This window comes from Cervus canadensis, chromosome 4 (genome assembly GCF_019320065.1).
Source record: "Cervus canadensis isolate Bull #8, Minnesota chromosome 4, ASM1932006v1, whole genome shotgun sequence".
Classification (NCBI taxonomy): Eukaryota; Metazoa; Chordata; class Mammalia; order Artiodactyla; family Cervidae; genus Cervus; species Cervus canadensis.
In genome coordinates, this window is record NC_057389.1 from 51,123,758 (window position 1) to 51,144,248 (window position 20,491).

General features: G+C 39.6%; 1 protein-coding gene across 7 annotated transcripts in view; it reads left to right on the forward strand.

Moving 5' to 3' along the window:
- The window catches only part of PPP2R2B (protein phosphatase 2 regulatory subunit Bbeta), a 514,293-nt gene that overhangs the window by 488,009 nt on the left and 5,793 nt on the right, over nucleotides 1-20,491 (forward strand). For all 7 annotated transcript variants that reach the window (XM_043465073.1, XM_043465072.1, XM_043465074.1 and 4 more), the window contains one exon: nucleotides 6,815-6,984. In XM_043465073.1, the coding sequence (XP_043321008.1) occupies nucleotides 6,815-6,984 (170 nt within the window). The remainder of the gene's footprint in view (nucleotides 1-6,814; nucleotides 6,985-20,491) is intronic.

Genomic DNA, 20,491 nt, shown 5'->3' on the forward strand with positions numbered 1-20,491 from the left:
ATGGATAAAGCTTGTTTTTGAAAAAGTTTCCATTATGTAGATGGAAAGCTTTGGGGGAAACCACATTCTGAAACTCTGGCTGGAACAATTAAAATTAGTTATTTCATATCAGTCTGGAAGGAACTGAAGTAGATAAGCTCTAGGGTCAGCATATGCCTTGTTCAGCTTTCTTTAAAGGCATGGGGAGTAATAAAGCTTTCCATTTTATCTTCGCTGAAATAATACTGCTGAAATATCACCTCATTTTTGATGTCAGTGATGATTTCTTCTTACCTCCATGATGTCAAAAGGGAATTATTATTATTAGAATGACAGATTACTAATGATGCTGTAAAAAAAAAGAGGAAGAGCTGAAATCATTACAACCCAAACATCCAATATATCCCTTCTTGTCTGAGCCTCAACGTTTGAATAGAGTCACTTGGCAATATCACAGCTGTGTGAAAATTATTCTAAGTAGGAAGAAAATCAAGAGCAGGTGCCTATGAATTTTCACTAGCAGAGCACTAGCCTTTAAACGTTCTCAGGACTGGATGGCATAATTAGGAGGTGTGATTTCTGTATGCAGCAAGAAAAAGATTCTTTGGGGGCCAAAATGTGTCACAGGCTTTTGTGGCATCTCTACTCTGCTGATGCTCTTTCTTCCCAGGAGAACACTGGCTGGGGAGGAAGTGTGGACAAGGGGCCTCTCCAGGCTTCGGATTCTGTTGCCCTCTATGGCATCGTGATGGTTTGGTCTGTTGGTTCAGGGCTTCACTTACCCATTCATGTTGACTTCTGGGTTCTGATTCACTGTTTTTGACCTACGGGGCTGAGGGCTTGAGAACATGGAGGTATCAGGGACCACCACTTTTGTGTCCTAGAGGTAAAATCCACAGAACTTAACATTCCTCCACTGTGCCAAGGTGCTTGGGATCTGGATGCTAATGGGTCATTAGTCAAACTTTATCACTCCCCTGATCTGTCCAGTGGACAGAGAGAAAAGATACATTTCAGAGAGAAGACAGTAGTTTATTACAAAAGAACAGCTTAAGAATAAGAATGCTTTACATTTCCATGCTACTTTTCTTTGAGGAGTTTGACAATTATGATATTGTTAACACCACTCATCATTAAAGAACTCAAGGACTTTGCCTCTAGGGCTATTCCAGGCAGGTTAAAAGATGCATTTCCCTTCAACTGGAAACTTACAACCATTTCAGGCAACAATAAGCCAATTGAAAACAAAGGGAAAAAGAGATAAATTTAATAAGAACATGATATTGTGCTATATTTGGCATTAAAAGAGAGGTGAATATGTATTGTATTAAAGAGAGTAAGGAAAAGAAATTTCTCACTGCTCATGGAATAAGGCAAGAGAGTATTAATCTCAGACCACCATTCTATTTTTGCCTCAATTTAGGATCTAGATTGTTTTTGCAGAATCTAGTCTATCCATAGGACAAAGTGCAACGTCGTCTGAGCCCTCCTGAAGAATTACAAAATCCTTTCCAGACCTCCTCTCCCTTGTTGCAGTGACTTGGTTAAATGTTTGCTGGAATCTTTCTCAAACCAGCAGTGACCACGAGGCAACATGGCAGCTCTTGGTAACTGTGTGGCCTTCATTGGAATTTACTGGCAGGACTTAGCCTCTTGCTTCCCAGGAGTCAGGGGCTGCTCCTATTAGGCAGATCCTATTCCATTCCGTCCAGAGTGTCCCAGAGGAGCTTTCACCCTAATGTAGAGAGTATACTCTAGGGAGGAAGTAATCTCAACCATCAAATGACTAAAGAACACTGAAGGCAGGTCCTGTTGTTTTGTTTCCAGCCAGGAAACAGAAGCCCAGAGTTACAAGGCTGCTTGTCCAAAGTTGCAGAGCAAGTAAGCAGCAGCGTGCTGGTGATGGGATGAAATTTTCTGAATCCCCTCACCAGGTGTGCCCATTTTAAACCACTCTGTTTTCATGATTTCTACAAGGAGTCATGAGTTTGAAGGACATTTAACAAGGAGCTGTTGAGACCTGTTAAATATATTCAGAACTACCAAGTAATAATCAAGTGACTCTTGATTGTACTTCCAGAGTTTTAGACACTAGAATTGGGTATAAGTGGGATACAAGTTAAATACATGTTGATTTTTAAAAAACTGAATATGATAGCATGAAAAATATGTCATAGAATATGTCAACCATTAGTGAAACCTTTTTAAAAGAAAAACTGAAGAAAACGTCAATTTATCTTAGCAATAGGGCCTGGAAACTAAAAATTATATAATTCTATTGGATGGATATTCTCATCTCTCTTTCTCCTTTAAAGGAACTAGAATACTGACCAAAGGACTACCACCAGCAGCTCTATGCCAATAAAATGGACAACTTGGATGAAATGGACAAATTCTTAGAAAAGTATAACTTTCCAAAACTGAACCAGGAAGAAATAGAAGATCTTAACAGACCCATCACAGGCAAGGAAATCGAAACTGTAATCAAAAATCTTCCAGCAAACAAAAGCCCAGGACAGATGGCTTCACAGCTGAATTCTACCAAAAATTTAGAGAAGCAGCTAACACCCCTACCTACTCAAACTCTTCCAGAAAATTGCAGATGAAGGTAAACTTCCAAACTCATTCAATGAGGCCACCATCACCCTAATTCCAAAACCAGACAAAGATGCCACAAAAAAAAGAAAACTACAGGCCAATATCACTGATGAACATAGATGCAAAAATCCTTAACAAAATCCTAGCAAACAGAATCCAACAACATACTAAAAAAATCATACACCATGACCAAGTGGGCTTTATCCCAGGAATGCAAGGATTCTTTAATATCTGCAAATCAATGTAATACACCACATTAACAAATTGAAAGATAAAAACCATATGATTATCTCAATAGATGCAGAGAAAGCCTTTGACAAAATTCAACACTCATTTATGATTAAAACTCTCCAAAAAAGCAGGAATAGAAGGAACATACCTCAACATAATAAAAGCTATATATGACAAACCCACAGCAAGCATCACCCTCAATGGTGAAAAATTGAAAGCATTTCCCCTGAAATCAGGAACAAGACAAGGGTGCCACTCTCACCACTACTATTCAACATAGTGTTGGAAGTTTTGGCCACAGCAATCAGAGCAGAAAAAGAAGTAAAAGGAATCCAGATAGGAAAAGAAGAAGTGAAACTCTCACTGTTTGCAAATGACATGATCCTCCACATAGAAAACCCTAAAGACTCTACAGAAAATTACTAGAGCTAATCGATGAATATAGTAAAGTTCCAGGCTATAAGATTAACACACAGAAATCCCTTGCATTCCTATACACTGACAATGAGAAAACAGAAAGAGAAATTAAGGAAACAATACCATTCACCATTGCAACAAAAAGAATAAAATACTTAGGAGTATATCTACCTAAAGAAACAAAAGACCTATACATAGAAAACTATAAAACACTGATGAAAGAAATCAAAGAGGACACAAACAGATGGAGAAACATACTGTGTTCATGGATTGGAAGAATCAATATTGTCAAAATGGCTATTCTACCTAAAGCAATCTATAGATTCAATGCAATCCCTATCAAGCTACCAACGGTATTTTTCACAGAACTAGACCAAAGAATTTCACAATTTGTATGGAAATACAAAAAACCTTGAATGTTGAGCTTTAAGCCAACTTTTTCACTCTCCTCTTTCACTTTCATCAAGAGGCTTTTTAGTTCATCTTCACTTTCTGCCATAAGGGTGGTGTCATCTGCATGTCTGAAGTTATTGATTTCTCCCAGCAATCTTGATTCCAGCTTCTGCTACATCCAGCCCAGCGTTTCTCATGATTTATTCTGCATATAAGTTAAATAAGCAGGGTGACAATAAACAGCCTTGACATACTCCTTTTCCATTTGGAACCAGTCTGTTGTTCCATGTCCAGTTCTAACTGTTGCTTCCTGACCTGCATACAGGTTTCTCAAGAGGCAGGTCAGGTGGTCTGGTATGCCCGTCTCTTTCAGAATTTTCCAGTTTATTGTGATGCACACAGTCAAAGGCTCTGACATAGTCAATAAAGCAGAAATAGATGTTTTTCTGGAACTCTCTTGCTTTTTCGATGATCCAGCAGATGTTCCTCTGCCTTTTCTAAAACCAGCTTGAACATCTGGAAGTTCATGGTTCATGTATTGCTGAAGCCCGGCTTGGAGAATTTTGAGCATTACTTTACTAGCGTGTGAGATGAGTGCAATTGTGTGGTAGTTTGAGCATTCTTTGGCATTGCCTTTCTTTGGGATTGGAATGAAAACTGACCTTTCCAGTCCTGTGGCCTTTGCTGAGTTTTCCAAATTTGCTGGCATATTGAATGCAGCACTTTCACAGCATCATCTTTCAGGATTTGAAATAGCTCAACTGGTATTCCATCACCTCCACTAGCTATGTTCATAGTGATGCTTCCTAAGGCCCACTTGACTTCACATTCTAGGATGCCTGGCTCTAGGTGTGTGCTCACACCATCGTGATTATCTGGGTTGTGAAGATCTTTTTTGTACAGTTCTTCTGTGTATTCTTGCCACCTCTTCTTAGTATCTTCTGTTTCTGTTAGGTCCCTACCATTTCTGTCCTTTATTGTGCCCATCTTTGAATGAAATGTTAGGAAGTGTTATAAATTCATTCTTTACATGTAGCCCTCCAGTTTTCCCAGAACCGTTTATTGAAAAAGCTGTCTTTGCCCCATTGTATATTCTTGCCCCCTTTGTGAAAAACAAGTTACACATAGGTACATGGGTTTATTTCTGGGTTTTCTATCTTGTTCCATTGGTCTATATTTCTGTTTTTGTGCCATACCATACTGTCTTGATGACTGTAGCTTTGTAGTATAACCTGAAGTCAGGAAGGTTGATTCCTCCAGCTCCATTCTTCTTTCTTAAGAGTGCTTTGCTATTCAGGGTCTTTTGTGTTTCATATGAGTTGTGACATTTTTTGTTCTAGTTCTGTGAAAAATGCCATAGATAATTTGATAGGGATCACATTGAATCTGTAGATTGCATTTGGTAGTACAGTAATTTTCACATTATTGATTCTTCCTACCCAGGTACATGGAATATCTCTCCATCTGTTTATGTCATCTTTGCTTTCTTTCATTAGTGTCTCATAATTTTCTGTGTACAGTTCTTTTGTCTCCTTAGGAAAGTTTATTCCTAGATATTTAATTCTTTTTGTTGCAGTGGTGAATGGGATTGATTCATTAATTTCTCTTTCTGATTTTCCATTGTTAGTATATAGAAATGCAAGTGATTTCTGTGTATTGATTTTGTATCCTGCAACTTAAGCAACAAATGTTTATTGAACATTTATGTGCAAAACCCTCAGTACAAAGATAAGAAAAAACAAAATTCTGCCTTCAAGAAGCTCACATCCTAGGTGAGATAAGCTGTGGATTGTTAAATACTAATATGAAAAATGATGCTTTCTTTGGGAGAGAACCCAAGCAAATGGTAAGTGAACAGGCCAGATCAAGTGTGATAGGACTTCAGAGAAAAGATCATTTGGTCTAAAATAACATGTAAGTAAAAGATGAGGCATATGAATCAAGCAGAATATGACACAATTGCAGGAGGAACCATCAGGACATAAAAATGGGAAATATCCAGAGCTATGGTGTACATCCAGTTTGAACTAGAGAAGTTCAAAAAAAGTTTAGAAAGATTAATTAAGGTACTTACAATAAGCTTCAGTGTCTTTTTTTAATTCCTGTAAGTGAAAGTCAGCTGAATCTATGGGAAAAGAAAAGCAGCAACTGGATACCAGAGCAAATAGAAAATACAGACAAAAGACATTGTAGCCAGAGTTCACCTGTGAGACTGAGGTTCAGGAAAGTTAAATAACTTGCCCAAGGTCACACAGCTAGACAATGGTAGTCTGACCTTAAGCCTAAGGCAGTCTGGCAGCAAAGTCCCACTATTAAACATCACGATCCAAGAGAGAGGAATACATATGTTCACACAAAAACTTGTACATGGATATTGGTAGCAGCATTATATGGTATATAATATATAGTTTAAAATATATGTATAGTATGATTCCATTCATGTGAAAATTTTATAATAGGCAATTTCATAAAACAAGAAAATAGTGTTCTCCTAGGGCTGCAGAAATTAGGGAACAGGAGTAAGTGCTAATGGGTATGAAGTAGTTCAGGGTTTTGTGGGGGGGGAGGAGATGATGCAAATGTCCCAAATTTAGACTTTGTTGATGATTGCATGGTTGGTGGTGTTATCTTTAATATAATCATATAAACTGTAAAATTTAGATGAGTAAATTCTATGGTATGTGAATTACATCTCAAAAAAGTAGAAAAAAATGTTTAAGCATCTAAGAGGACTACATTTTGGTATGTAGCAATGTATACCATTGCTGGTATCACAATGATACCTAGCGACCATGCTGCTAAGTCGCTTCAGTTGTGTCCGATTCTGTGTGACCCCAGAGATGGCCGCCCACCAGGCTCCGCCGTCCCTGGGATTCTCCAGGCAAGAACACTGGAGTGGGTTACCATTGCCTTCTCCATCAGCGACCATGGGGAAATGTGAAACAGAGCTTGTGCAAGCGGTCAGCTCTGTGAACAGGACCAGTTCCATGAGAGTCCTTCCATGAGAAACATGATATAGAAACCAGTGACAGCTTGTTCTACTGCCAGGGAGCTGATAGGTCTGCTAGCAACTTACAATCTGCCGATTCCAACCCCATGCCAAGTTAGACGGTTGGCTTTCTAGCTGGCCCAAACACATTCACATCAGTTCATAAGGAGGTACTAAGTTTGTTGTGTTTTGCTTTTTGTTCTGCAGTTTTTGAAGAGCCAGAAGATCCAAGCAACAGGTCATTTTTCTCTGAAATTATCTCTTCAATTTCGGATGTGAAGTTCAGCCACAGTGGGAGGTATATCATGACCAGAGACTATCTGACCGTCAAAGTCTGGGATCTCAACATGGAAAACCGCCCCATCGAGACTTACCAGGTACAGACCCCCACCCACCCAACACATACACTGGGCACTTGAGGGTTCTGAGTCAGCCTCTGTCTGCGTAAAAGACACAGTGAGCCACTTCAATATCCAGAAATAGCTGGTAGGCAGGTCAGTGTAAGTTTGGATAGATCTAACCTAAAGGAAAGGTCAGGAACTACCCTGAGGCCCTAGGGATTACAGGCTGAGGGAATGGATCTGGCAAGAGAAGTTGGAGAAAAGTGCTGGTGAAATGGGCCAGAAACTGAGAGGCGTCCTGGAAGCCAACTGGAGAAACTGTCTCAAGGAGGAAGTCACCAACTGCTGAACAGTGTTGTTGAATCAAGAGAGGACTGAGAAAGGGCCACTGGATTTAGTGACATGAAAATTATCAGGTACCTCAATGACAGAGGTGAAGTGGTAGGAATAAATGTCTGGTTGGAGTGGGTTCAAGAGAGATTGTAAATGGAGAATGTGAACGTAGTGAAATTTGGAAAGAGATTTCGTTTTGAAGAGGAACAGAGAAATCAGGTAGTAGCTGGAAGAGGATGCAGGATTGAGGAAGGCATCATAGCTTGTTTTAGGGTGATAGAAAGCAGCCAGTAAAGAATGGGCTAACTGAAGCAGTCAGCTTCTCAAGGGCACATACTCCATTGCAGAATTAGATATAGATGAGATGGACAATTCATCCATCAAAGGAAAGAGAGAAAAGTAAAAACAGCTACAGATGCAGATTTGTGATGGGAACATATAGATGGTTTCTGCTTATACTATTTTCCAGTCAAATAAGAAGCAAGCTCATTAGCTGAGTGAGAAGGGAAAGTGTAAAATATTCCTCTAAAAGAGCAAATTGACTAGGGCACTATGGTAGGGTTGCAATGGGATCCACTTATTTATATATTTTAAGTAAGACAAATCTGGTGATTGTATCTTTCTTCCCAGCCACATGAGCCTGCTTGGTACAGGTGAGGAAGGCCAGAAAGTTAGATTTAACCAGTGGTGGGGTTTTACCAAGTGACTACAAGGGAAGGAGGGAAAAAGGCAAGTTTGTTGAAGGTATTGATTAAAGTGATTGGAATGAGGGGCCACTGAGTCTAAGGTAGGTAAGGAGGGAAATGAAGAACTGATAGAATCAAGACACTAAAGGGCTTGAATTAAAGTGATAGGAGGCAGCAATAGAGTGATATTTATAAGACAAGCGCAGTTACAGTGATGACAAGGCTCATAATATGACCACGAAAGCAAAGGACAAAACTCATTGAAAATAATGAGGCTAAGTAAGAGTCCAGAGTGTTTGAATTCCTACGAATGATGGCAGGAATGGTGATGGAAGAGAGATCGAGGCTGTAGAGTGGCTTCCAAGCATGAGGCAGAGGGACTCTTAATGACTGTAAGAAGGATGCGGAGCAGGAAGTAGTGTTTGATGGCTTGAATGATGGTCCAGAGGAACACAGAGCCCACTCACCTTGGCACATGAAGGCAGAAGTCCAGCTGCCACGTGAGAGGCCTCGGGAGAAGCAGGAAATGTTCAGAGAGGAGGCTGAGGACTTTGATGACTGACTGTGATGCTGTAAAAGGTTTGGGGGCTAGAATTGCAGATGAGGTGGAGGTAGTCTGGTTAACCCCTGTGGGTCACCTTGTGGTCCAAAGAGCATCCCCTGTGTGCTTGCAGTCTTACCCTCCCCTAACCCTTGCCTTCAGGCCCCTGCTAACAGCCCAACCATTTGGTGTTAAGTGCGGGAATTAGAAGCTAGGAGAGTGTTGTTGACAGAGGTGTGGCCTGCTGGAGAACCCCAGCTAGAGAAGAGTGGATTAGGCTACACCATGGGGGAGCAGTTGGTACTTTTATTTTTTATTATACCATGTTCATTACCAGGATCATAGTAAGTAAAGAAAAGAATACTTGTATAGAGATAGGTTTTAAGCATAACTAGTAAAGTAAGTATTAAAAACTGAACCGTTAAAACTATGTTTTAATTATTCCTAAGTAAGCATTGGGGCTTCCCTATTAGCTCAGTTGGTAGAGAATCTGCCTGCAATGCAGGAGACCCCGGTTCAATTCCTGGGTCGGGAAGATCCACTGGAGAAGGGAAAGGCTACCCACTCCAGTATTCTGGCCTGGAGAATTCCATGGACTGTATAGTCCATGGGGTCGCAAAGAGTCCGACACGACTGAGCGACTTTCACTTCCAACTAAGCATTACCCTGGAGATGAGCTTGCCTTTCTCAATGGATCTGAAACTGATTTTTCTTCAAAAATGAAAGCTTCATTTTTGTGGCTGCTTTTTCAACAGCAGATTTCTCAGCTAATCTATGGTACTTTTATTTTAGACAAAGACTTAAACTATATTTAGCAAGTGGTAGGCTTAGAAATCTTTGTAGAATACTAAGAAATAGAACCCATGTACAGAAATTAAACAATTTTTTGCATTATTTTAGATGGTGTATTTGAAAGCAATCTAAGTTTATATACCATGTCAAAGGTGATAATACACTATATCAGAAATGGTAAACTCATTAAGTGATTGTCTGGAACACAGTTAAAAGAGATTATAAGGTCAGCAGACTCCACAAGTACATGATGTGAGAATCTCTGTGTTGGGAGACTCAGCCTAGTGTCGAGAAGGCCATAGCCAAGCTCATTGGAACAGAGTGAAGAAACAATATTTGGAACATGGAGAGAAAAGCATCAGCTAGGATGAGTCTTAAGGTAAGGCATCCATGTGAGTGTGCTGAGAGGGAGAAACACTTGGCTGAGCAGGTTTCTATGATACAAGCTTCTCAGAGATGCTTCTTGTGTCTGTGTCTGTCTTACCTTTTTCTCTCCCCTGATGGTGAGAGTCGGTGTTCTCTGCCTAATGTTTCTTTTTTACAACAGAATATATATGGAGCATACCTTCATAGTCTAGAATCTTCTCCTGTAGATGTCCTCACCTGGAGGTAGTCAGGAGCTCCCCAAGGGTAGAGGCTGGAAGGAAAAAATAAGGGTTCAGACTAGGTTTTCCCTTTGAATCTTTCCTGACTTTTAAGGTCTGGAGAACCTCTGTGCTGGGAGACTGTATTGGTTTGTTTTTCTATTTCAGGGATTGACAGACTGTTCCTGTAAAAGGTTGTCTTTTAAGTCATAGAGTTCTTGGTGAGGTGATTCCTGCAATAAGGGGCTCACAATTTCAAAGTGCACATGCTTTGTTTGATACTTATCACTCACCTGTAGGGTTTCTGCAAGACAAATGGTCAGGGGACAGGCTGAGCAGGACCTTAAATGGCACACCACTGCCCAATTTATAACCCTTAATGCTCTGCTCCCTTTAATCCTAATTATTCAAGGCACTATTTGGTACTTCCCCTACCAAAAACAAATTTGGGGTGCTTACAGTAAAATAAAATAATATTCTAGTCCCCTCTTATAATTTTATAATTCCTTGATCATTGCAGAACTCTGAGAAGCCTGCTTAACCAAGTGCTCAGAACACTCATGGGTATGCCTTACCTTAAAAGTGCTCTGTACAGTTGGTAGGAATGTAAACTGTTAACAGCCACTGTGGAGAACAGTATGGAGGTTCATTAAGAAACTAAAAAGAGAGTTACCATGTGACTGAACAATCCCACTCCTGGGCATATATCTGGAGAAAATCATAACTTGAAAAAATACATGCACCCCCCACATAGAACTACTTAGAATAGCTAAGACATAGAGGCAGCCTAAGTATCCATCACCTCTTGCTGATGAATGGATAAGGAAGATGTGGTGTGTGTGTATACACACACACCATACATATCTATGCACAGGAATATTACTCAGCCATTTACAGCAACATGGCTGTTCCTAATATTATCATACTAAGTAAAGTAAGCCAGAGAAAGGCAAGTATCATATGTTATCACTTATATGGGGATTAAAAAAAATGAAATAATTTATATGCAAAACAGCAATAGTCCCACAGATGTAGAAAACAAATTTATGGTTACCACATGGGGAAAGGGGAGATAAATTTGGAGTCTGGGATTAACATAAACACACTATACTATATATATAAAACAGATAATCAAGAAGGTCCTACTGAATAGCACAGGAAACTATATTCAATATTATATAATAACCTGTATAGGAAAAGAATCTGAAAAGCAATGCATAATGTATAACTGAGTCACTATGCTATACACCTGAAACTAACACAACATTGTAAATCAACTATAATATAAAATCAAAATTAAATTTTAAAAAAAATTGTAAGGACTGGTCTTGTGGGAAGGAACCCTGTCATCAATTACTAGCACCTCCCCTGAGCAGGGAGATACACAGGTGATAGTTCTGGCAGTTGCTCTCAAGCATGTTTCCAGGAATAAGAAGCTATAGCCTTAAGTATTAATATAATGAACTATTTTCACATTTTCCTATAGAACAGGGGTTGACAAACTGTGGGCCAAATCCAGCCCTGCATCTGTTTTTTGAAAAGCAGTTTTATTGAAACAGCACACCTGGTCATTTACCTATTGTCTACGGTTGCCTACAGGCTACAAGGGCAGAATCAGGTCATTGTGATAGAGACTATATAGCTCACAAAGCCTAAAATATTTATTGTCTGACCCTTTACAGTAAAAGTTTGCCAACCCCTAAAATAGAAGGACAAACCAAGAGAGTCTAATCTTGCCAGCCCTAGAGTGGTCTATCAGCTATACAGCAGCAGGCTCCACAAGTACGTGAAGTGAGAACCTTTGTGTTGGGAGACAGCCTAGTGTTAAGAGGGTCATACCCAAGCTCATAAGAACAGAGCAAAGAAACAATATTTGGAACTTGGAGAGAAGCATCTAATACGACAGGCTTTAAGTTCCCTCTTACTCTGCTCTCTAGATGCTTCTTGTGTCTGAGTCTTACCTTTCCCTCTCCTCGGATGGTGAATAGTCAATGTTCTTTGCTGAAGATTTCTTTTTATGACAGACTATACATTTGCAGCATACCTTCATACTTAATGATCTTCTCCTGTAGACGTCCTCACCTGGAATTGGTCAGGAGCTCCCAGAATGTAGATGCTTGCAGGAGAAAATAAAGGCTCAGACTGTGCTGTTCCTTAGTCACAGAGTTCTTGGTGAGGTGGTTCCTGCAGTAACAGGCCCACACTTCCACTCACCTGTAGTGTTTCTGTAAAAAAATTTAAAAAGCCAAAGGGGAATGGTTAGGGGTCAGGAATGGTTCACAAAGAAGGGCACAGGCTAAGCCAGACCTTAAAAGGCACACAGCTGCCCAATTTATAACCTTACTGCTCTGCATCCTTCAATCCTAATTATCTTTGGGGCAGTATTTGGTTCTCCCCCTACCAAAATCAGATATTTTGGGTGCTTATATTAAAATAAAATAATATTCTATTCCCCTCTTATAATTTTATAATTCCTTGATCATTGCAGAACTCTTGAGAAGCCTGCTTAACCAAGTATTTCTCCCTGCTCAGAACACTAGTTATGTATGCCTTTGCTATAGAAGTGCTCCAAACAGTTGGTGGGAATGCAAACGAGTCCAGCCACTGTGGTGAGCAGTATGGAAGTTCCTTAAAAATATGAAAAGATAGTTACCATATAACCCTGCAGTCCCACTCCTGGGCATACATCTGGAGAAAATCATGATTTGAAAAAACACATGCACCCCACGGTTCCTAGCACTGTTTACAATAGACAAGACATGAAAGCAAACTAAATGTCCATCATCAGTCACTGATGAAGGATAAAGAACATGTGGTGTATGTATGTGTGTGTATATATATATGTGGGTGTGTATATACACACACAATGGAATATTACTCCAGCCACTTGCAGTATGTTTAGACATAGAGAAATGAAATAAGCCAGAGAAAGACTAATATGATAACACTTTTAGCAAGGATTCAAAAAAATGATATAAATGAACTTATATACAAAAGAGAAATTGACCCACAGACATAGAAAACAAATCTATGGTTACCAAATGAGAAAGGGAGGGGATAAATTTGGAGTTTGCATTTAACATATACACACTGCTATATATATATAAAATAACCAAGAAGTTCCTACTGAATAGCACTGGGGACTATATTATATATTATATATTATATATAAATATTTTATATATTATATATCAATATTATATAGTAACCTATATGGAAAAAGAATCTGAAAAAGATATATGTATATATGTAACTGAATCACTCTGCTGTACATCTGAAACTAACACAACATTGTAAATCAACTATAAAATAAACATTTTATTTTATAAATTTTATACTCCAAAATAAAATAAATGAAAATGAAAAGATTATTAGGACTGCTCCAGTGTGTAGGAATTCTGTCATTAACTACTGGCACCTTCCCTGAGCAGGGAGACATACAGGTGATACTCCTAGGTCTCTTCATACATCCCCATCAGCTGATCTCAAGCATGTTTCTAGGAATACAAAGCTGTAGCCTTAAGCATGATGACCTAGTTTCATCTCTTTCTATGAACAGGGGTTGACAAACTGTGACCTGTGGGCCAAATCCAGCCCCCTATATTTTATAAAAGCAGTTTCATTGAATCAGCCACACCTGATCATTTAACTGTTGTCTGTAGCTGCCGACAATGGCAGAGTTGGGTCACTGTGACATTATGGCTCACAGATCCTAAAATATTTATTGTCTGACCTTTCACAGGAAAAGTTTGTCAACCCCTGAAGTAGAACAAACCAAGAGAGTCTAATCTTGCCAGGCCTACAGTGGTCCATCAGTTATACAATGGCAGGTTCCACAAGTACATGATGTGAGCACATCTGAGTTGTGAGACTCAGCCTAGTGTCAAGGGGGCCATGGCCAAGCTCATAGGAACAGAGCACAGAAACAATATTTGAAACATGAAGAGAGAAGCATCTAATAGGATAAGTCTTAAGTTCTTTCTTACTCTGCTCTCTGGATGTTTCTTGAGTCTCTGTCTTACCTTTTTCTTTCCTCTGATGGAAAAAACCTGATCTTCTTTACTTAAGCTTTTTCCTACAATAGAATATATATATGCATCATACCTTCATAGCCGATGATCTTTTCCTATAGATGTCCTCACTTGAAGGCAGTCAGGAGCTTCCAGAATGTAGGTGGTGGGAGGAGAAAATAAGGGCTCAGGCTAGGTTTTTCCTTTGAGTCCTTCCTAACTGTTGTCTTTTAAGACTTAGTTATAGAGTTCTTGGTAATGTGGTTCCTGCAATAAGGGGCCCACATTTTCAAAGTGCACATGCTTTGTTTGATACTTATCACTCACCTGTGGTGTTCCTGTAAGACAAATTTCATAGGAGAATGGTCAATAATTGTTCCTAAAGAAGGGGACAGGCTGAGCCAGACATTAAACGGCACACTGCTGCCCAATTCTTAACCCTTAATGCTCTTCCCCCTTCAATCCTAATTATCTTCAAGGCATTATTTGGTACTCCCCGTACTGAAAACAGAAATTTTGGGTGACTATACTGAAATAAAATAGCATTCTATTCCCCTCTTATAATTTGATAATTCCTTGGTCATTGCAGAACTCTGAGAAGCCTGCCTCATAGAACCTGTTTAACCAGGTGTTTCCAAAACCTGTTCTGTCCCTGCTCAGAACACTCACAAGTATGCCTTCCCTTAGAAGCGCTCCTTTCAGTCGGCGGGAATGTAAACAGGTACAGCCACTATGAAGAACAGTATGGAGTTTCCTTAAAAAACTAAAGAGAGCACAGAAACAATATTTGGAACATGAAGAGAGAAGCATCAAACAGGACAAGTCTTAAGTTCTTTCTTACTCTGCTCTCTAGATGCTGCTTCTTATGTCTGTGTCTTACCTTTTTCTCTCCTCTAATGGTGAACAGTTGATCTTCTTTGCCTAAGTTGTTTTTCTACAACAGAATATATATGCAGCATACCTTCATAGCCAATGAGGTCCTGCAGATGTCCTCACTTGAAGGCAGTCAGGAGCTCCCAGAATGTAGGTGCTGGGAGGAGAAAATAAGGGCTCAAGACCAGGGTTTTCCTTTGAGTCCTTCCTGACTTTTGTCTTTTGAGACTTAGTTATAGAGTTCTTGGTAATGTGGTTCCTGCAATAAGGGGCCCACATTTTCAAAGTACACATGGTTTGCTACTTATCACTCACCTGTGGTGTTTCTGTTAAGACAAATGCCAAAGGGGAATGGTCAGCAATGGATCATAAAGAAGGGGACAGGCTGAGCCAGATCTTAAAAGAAACACCACTGCCCAAATTATAACCCTTATTGCTCTGCCCTCTTCAATCCTATTTATCTTCATTGCACTATTTGGTACTCCCACTACCCAAAAATATAAATTTGGGGTGAATATACTGAAATAATATTCTATTCCCCTCTTATAATTTTATAATCCCTTGATCATTGCAGAACTTTAAGAAGCCTGCATTACAGAAACCTGCTTAACCAGGCATTTCTCCCTGCTCAGCACACTCACGTGTATGCCTTACCTTAAAAGTGCTCCTTTCACTTGGTAGGAATGTCAACTGGTACAGCCACTGTGGAAGTTCCTTAAAAAACTAAAAAGACTGTTACCACATGATCCAGCTATCCCACTCCTGTGCATATATCCAGAGAAAACCATAATTTGAAAAGATATATGCACTGCAGTATTCATAGTAGCACTATTTACAGCAGCCAAAACATGGAAGCAACCTGTACATCCATCATCTGTCACTGATGAATGGATAAGGAAGATATGGGGTGTGTGTGTGTGTGTACATACACACACACTGGAATTAATACTCAGCTGTAAAAAAAAGAATGAAATATTGCCATTTGCAGCAACATGCATGCATGCAGAGCTTATCATACTAAATAAGCCAGAGTTAGACAAATATCATATTTATATGAAGGTTCTAAAAGAAAATTATACAAATGAGCTTTTATATACAAAACAAATAATTTTGGTTATGGGAGAAAGGGTGGGAAGGATAAATTAAGAGTTTGGGACTGATATATACGTACTACTTTATATAAAAGAGATAACCAACATGAAGCTACTGGATAGCAGGGAACTATACTCAATATTATGTAATAATCTCTAAGGGGAAAGAATCTGATAAAAAGTAGATATGTATGTATACAAAATGGGAAAGGGGGAATATTAAATAAACATGTAAATTGGGGTTTGGGATTAGCATATACACACTGCTATATATAAAACAGACAATGAAGAAGGTCCTACTGAATAGCACAGGGGATTATATTCAGTATTATGTCAAAACCTTTATGGGGAAAGAGTCTGAAAGAGAATAGATATATGTGTAACTGAATCACTTTGCTTTATACCTGAAACTAATGCAACATTGTTAATCAACTATAATATAAATAAAAATAAAATTTAGACAAATTTTAAGGACTGGTCCAGTGTTTAGGAATTCTGTCATCAACTATTTGTGCCTCCCCTGAGCAGGGAGACCTTAATATATCCATCAGCTGATCTGAAGCATGTTTCCAAGAATAAGAAGCTGCAGACTTAAGTATAATGAGCTGTTTTCACATTCTCCTATAGAACAGGAGTTGACAAACCTGTGGGCCAAATCCAGCCCCACATCTGTTTTTGGAAAAGCAGTTTCATTGAATCAGTAACACCTGGTCATTTACTAAACTATTGTCTACAGTTGCCTCCATGCTACAAGGGCAGAGTCAAGTCATTGTGACAGAGACCTATGGTTCACAAAGCCTAAAATATTTATTGTCTGACGCTTCACAGAAGCAGTTTGTCAACCCCTGAAACAGAAGAACAAAACAATAAAGTTTAATCTTGCCAGGCCTAGAGTGGTCTATCAGCTATACAACTGCAAGCTCCATAAGTACATGATGTAAGAATCTCTGTGTTGGGAGACTCAGCCTAGTGTTAAGAAGGCCATACCCAAGCTCATAGGCACAGAGCAAAGAAACAATATTTGGAACATGAAGAGAGAAGCATCTAATAGGATGAGTCTTAAGTTCCCTCTTACTCTGCTCTCTAGATGCTTCTTGTGTCTGTGTCTTACCTTTTTCTCTCCTCTGATGGTGAACGGTCGATGTTCTCTGCCTAAGATTTCTCTTTACGACAGAAGATACATATACATATATATATATATATATATAGGGCTTCCCTTGTGGCTCAGTTGGTAAAGACTCCGCCTGCAATGCAGGAGACCTGCGTTCAATCCCTGGGTTGGGAAGATCCCCTGGAGAAGGGAAAGGCTACCCACTCCAATATCCTCTCCTGGAGAATTCCTTGGATTACACAGTCCATGGGGTTGCAAAGAGTCAGACCTGAGTGACTTTCACTTTTATATATATATATATATATATATGTATGTATGTATGATATGCAGCATACCTTCATAGTTACTGATCTTCTCCTGTAGATATCCTCACCTGGAGTTGCCAGAAGCTCCCCGGAATATAGATGCTGAGAAGAGAAAATAAGGGCTCAGACTAGGTTCTCTCCTTGAATCCTTCCTGACTTTTAGTTATAGAGTTCTTGGTAATGTGCTTCCTCCACTAAGGGGCCCACACTTCCAAAGCCCACACGTTTTGATATTTATCACTCACCTGTGGTGTTTCTGTAAGACAAAATTCCAGGTGAATGGAATTTTGAAAGAAATATTGGTATAAAGAAAAAGATTGGTGTGTATATAGACACACAATATAAAGAAAAATTGGTGTGTATATATACATGTGGTGGTGGTTTAGTCACTTAAGTCGTGCCCGACTCTTACAACACCATAGACTATAGCCCACTAGGCTTCTCTGTCCATGGGATTTCCCAGGAAAGAATACTAGAGTGAGCTGCCATTTCCTTCTCCAGAGTATCTTCCCTATTCAGGGATCGAACTCACAGACCTGCGTCCCCTGCATTGGCAGGCAGATTCATATACATATTCAGCCAAAAGAAGAATGAAATAATGCCATTTGCAATGACATGAATGGACCTAGAGATTATCATACTAAGCGAAATAAGTCAGAGAAAGATAAATATGATATCACTTATATGTGGACTCTATGAAAAAATAATACAAATGAATGTATATATGAATCAGAAAGAGACACACAGACATAGAAAACAAATTTATAGTTACCAAAAGGAAAAGGCAGGGGGGATAAATTAGGAGTTTGGGATTGACATATTTACACTACTCTATATAGAAGATAAAAGATACAACCAACAAAGTCCTACTGTATAGCACAGGGAACTATACTCAATATTTTATATAACGACCTATAAGGGAAAACAATCTGAATAAAAATATATATGTATTTATAACTAAATCACTCTGCTATACACCTGAAATTAGCACAACACTGTAACTCAACTAAAACTTCAATTAAAAGATGGTACTCAAAAAAATAAATAAAAGTTTGAGGAAATATTGAAAAAAAAAAAAGTGCCCCATAACAGATAAAAGGAAGGAGTAGGGAGAGATAAGATTTAAAAGAGGATCTATTTTGCTCATCTTTTTCCTCCAAAAGGTAGGAGATCTGGAGTATGAGGATGACAAATGTGGCTTCCTTTGCCTACTGGATTAATTCCAGCTTGCCATTCTTCCCCTTCAGAAGCCCACTCCGCTTCCGTGTCTCCCTCTGTTACACAGATCTTGGAAGCAAGTCAATGAAAAAGTCAAGAAAAAGCAAGAATTAGGCTTGCTTTCTAGAAAAGAGATCAATTCTTGAGGTCAGTATCTTCCACCATCAGAAGAAAAGTACGACCCCGCAGTGGATGTCCTTACCTCCACCATCCCTTTCTTTCAAGGAAATAGTCTGTGCTGATTGGGAAGAAGGGAAATTATAGTCAAGACTTATAGTCAAGGGTTAGGCAAACTATGAACCAGAAGCCAATCCTGTTGCCACCTGTATTTGTAAATAAAGTTTTATTGGAACACAACTCTTAACTCATTCATTTATGTATTATCACTACTTTTGCATTACAAAGGTACACTTGGATAGTTGTAAGTGAGGCTACATGACTCACAAAGTATAAATATTTATAGTTTGGCCCTTTTTAGAAAATGTTTGTGAAGATCTAGCATCAGCCCTCTCTTCGTCCTGGGACTCTTCTGCTTTAAAGATTCTTCACAATAACTAGAGAACTTTAACAAGCAGAAATGGCCCTACAAACAAAATGGCCTTCCCTATCAGATCTGAGCCACTCCTAATATGCACAAGATGTGGTAGAAGAGGAAGGGAGGACAGTGAGTTAATTTATAGCAGAATTCCTAAGCTTAGGACACAAGCCTCGCCCTTATTCTCCCCATCTAACAAGCTGCCAATGGATTCACTTGTCACCATAACCCTGAAGCAGATACCCTGAAAAGGCCCAGAGCTATTTGGGAACACGCGCGTAAAGGTGAAGGAAATTAATTTGCAGAGTTAGAAATCCTTACCCTGTCCAAATAACTCAAGAGAGCTTTTCAAATACCCCAAACATCTAATGGAACGTAGAATGAATCTGACCTCATTCCTCTGCCCAGGGCTAAGCACACAGCTGAGCCTCTGAGCTCAAAATCTGACAGAACCCTGGGGCAAGGGAGGAAAGGGGCCCAGGCTACAGAAAAAGAGATCACGAACCATCACTCTTCATCTAAACCAAGTCAAACTGTGCTTTCCATAACATCTCTCTGCCTTCACCCAATTCTGTCTGCCTCTTGGCCCCACTTCAGTGCATCATCACAGCTTAGGACTGAGACTCTGTGTAAGGCGAGGCCGATGAGGCAGAGCGAGTGGGAGGCAGTTTGCTAGAGCTGGCAGGAGCAGGTGCTCCAGAACCTAAATCCCTGTTCATTTCCCATTCTGTCATTTCCTTTGCTGTGTGATCTTGGACACATGATGTCATACCCTGCAGTTCATGCTCCATTAAAGTGAAGAGAATGACAGTACCTACAACCTAAGATGCTATTAGAGATGAGATGAGATCTACGGATAAAGAGCCCGGCTAATAATAACAAGCTGGCATATTATGTATGCCTAATGTCATTGCCACTCCCCACAGTTGATCTCAGGAAGAACTGAAAATGGCACCCAGATTACTATGCTCCAAGCCTCAATCATCTGCCTGCTTGCCATCTTCACCTGAATTGCTGAATACAGCTGGAGAGAAACACCCAACCATGCTGACCAGACTCATTTAAAATTCACATCTGGGTGGCTAACAAACACGTGAAAAGATGCTCAACATCACTCATTGTCAGAGAAATGCAAATCAAAACCACAACGAGGTACCATCTCACACCAGTCAGAATGGCTGCTATCAAAATGTCTACAAACAATAAATGCTGGAGAGGGTGTGGAGAAAAAAGAACCCTCTTACACTGTTGGTGGGAATGCAAACTAGTACAGCCACTGTGGAGAATAGTGTGAAGATTTCTTAAAAAACTGGAAATAGAACTGCCATACGACCCAGCAATCCCACTGCTGGGCATACACACCAAAGAAACCAGAATTGAAAGAGACACGTGTACCCCAGTGTTCATCACAGCACTGTTTATAACAGCCAGGACATGGAAGCAACCTAGATGTCCATCAGCAGA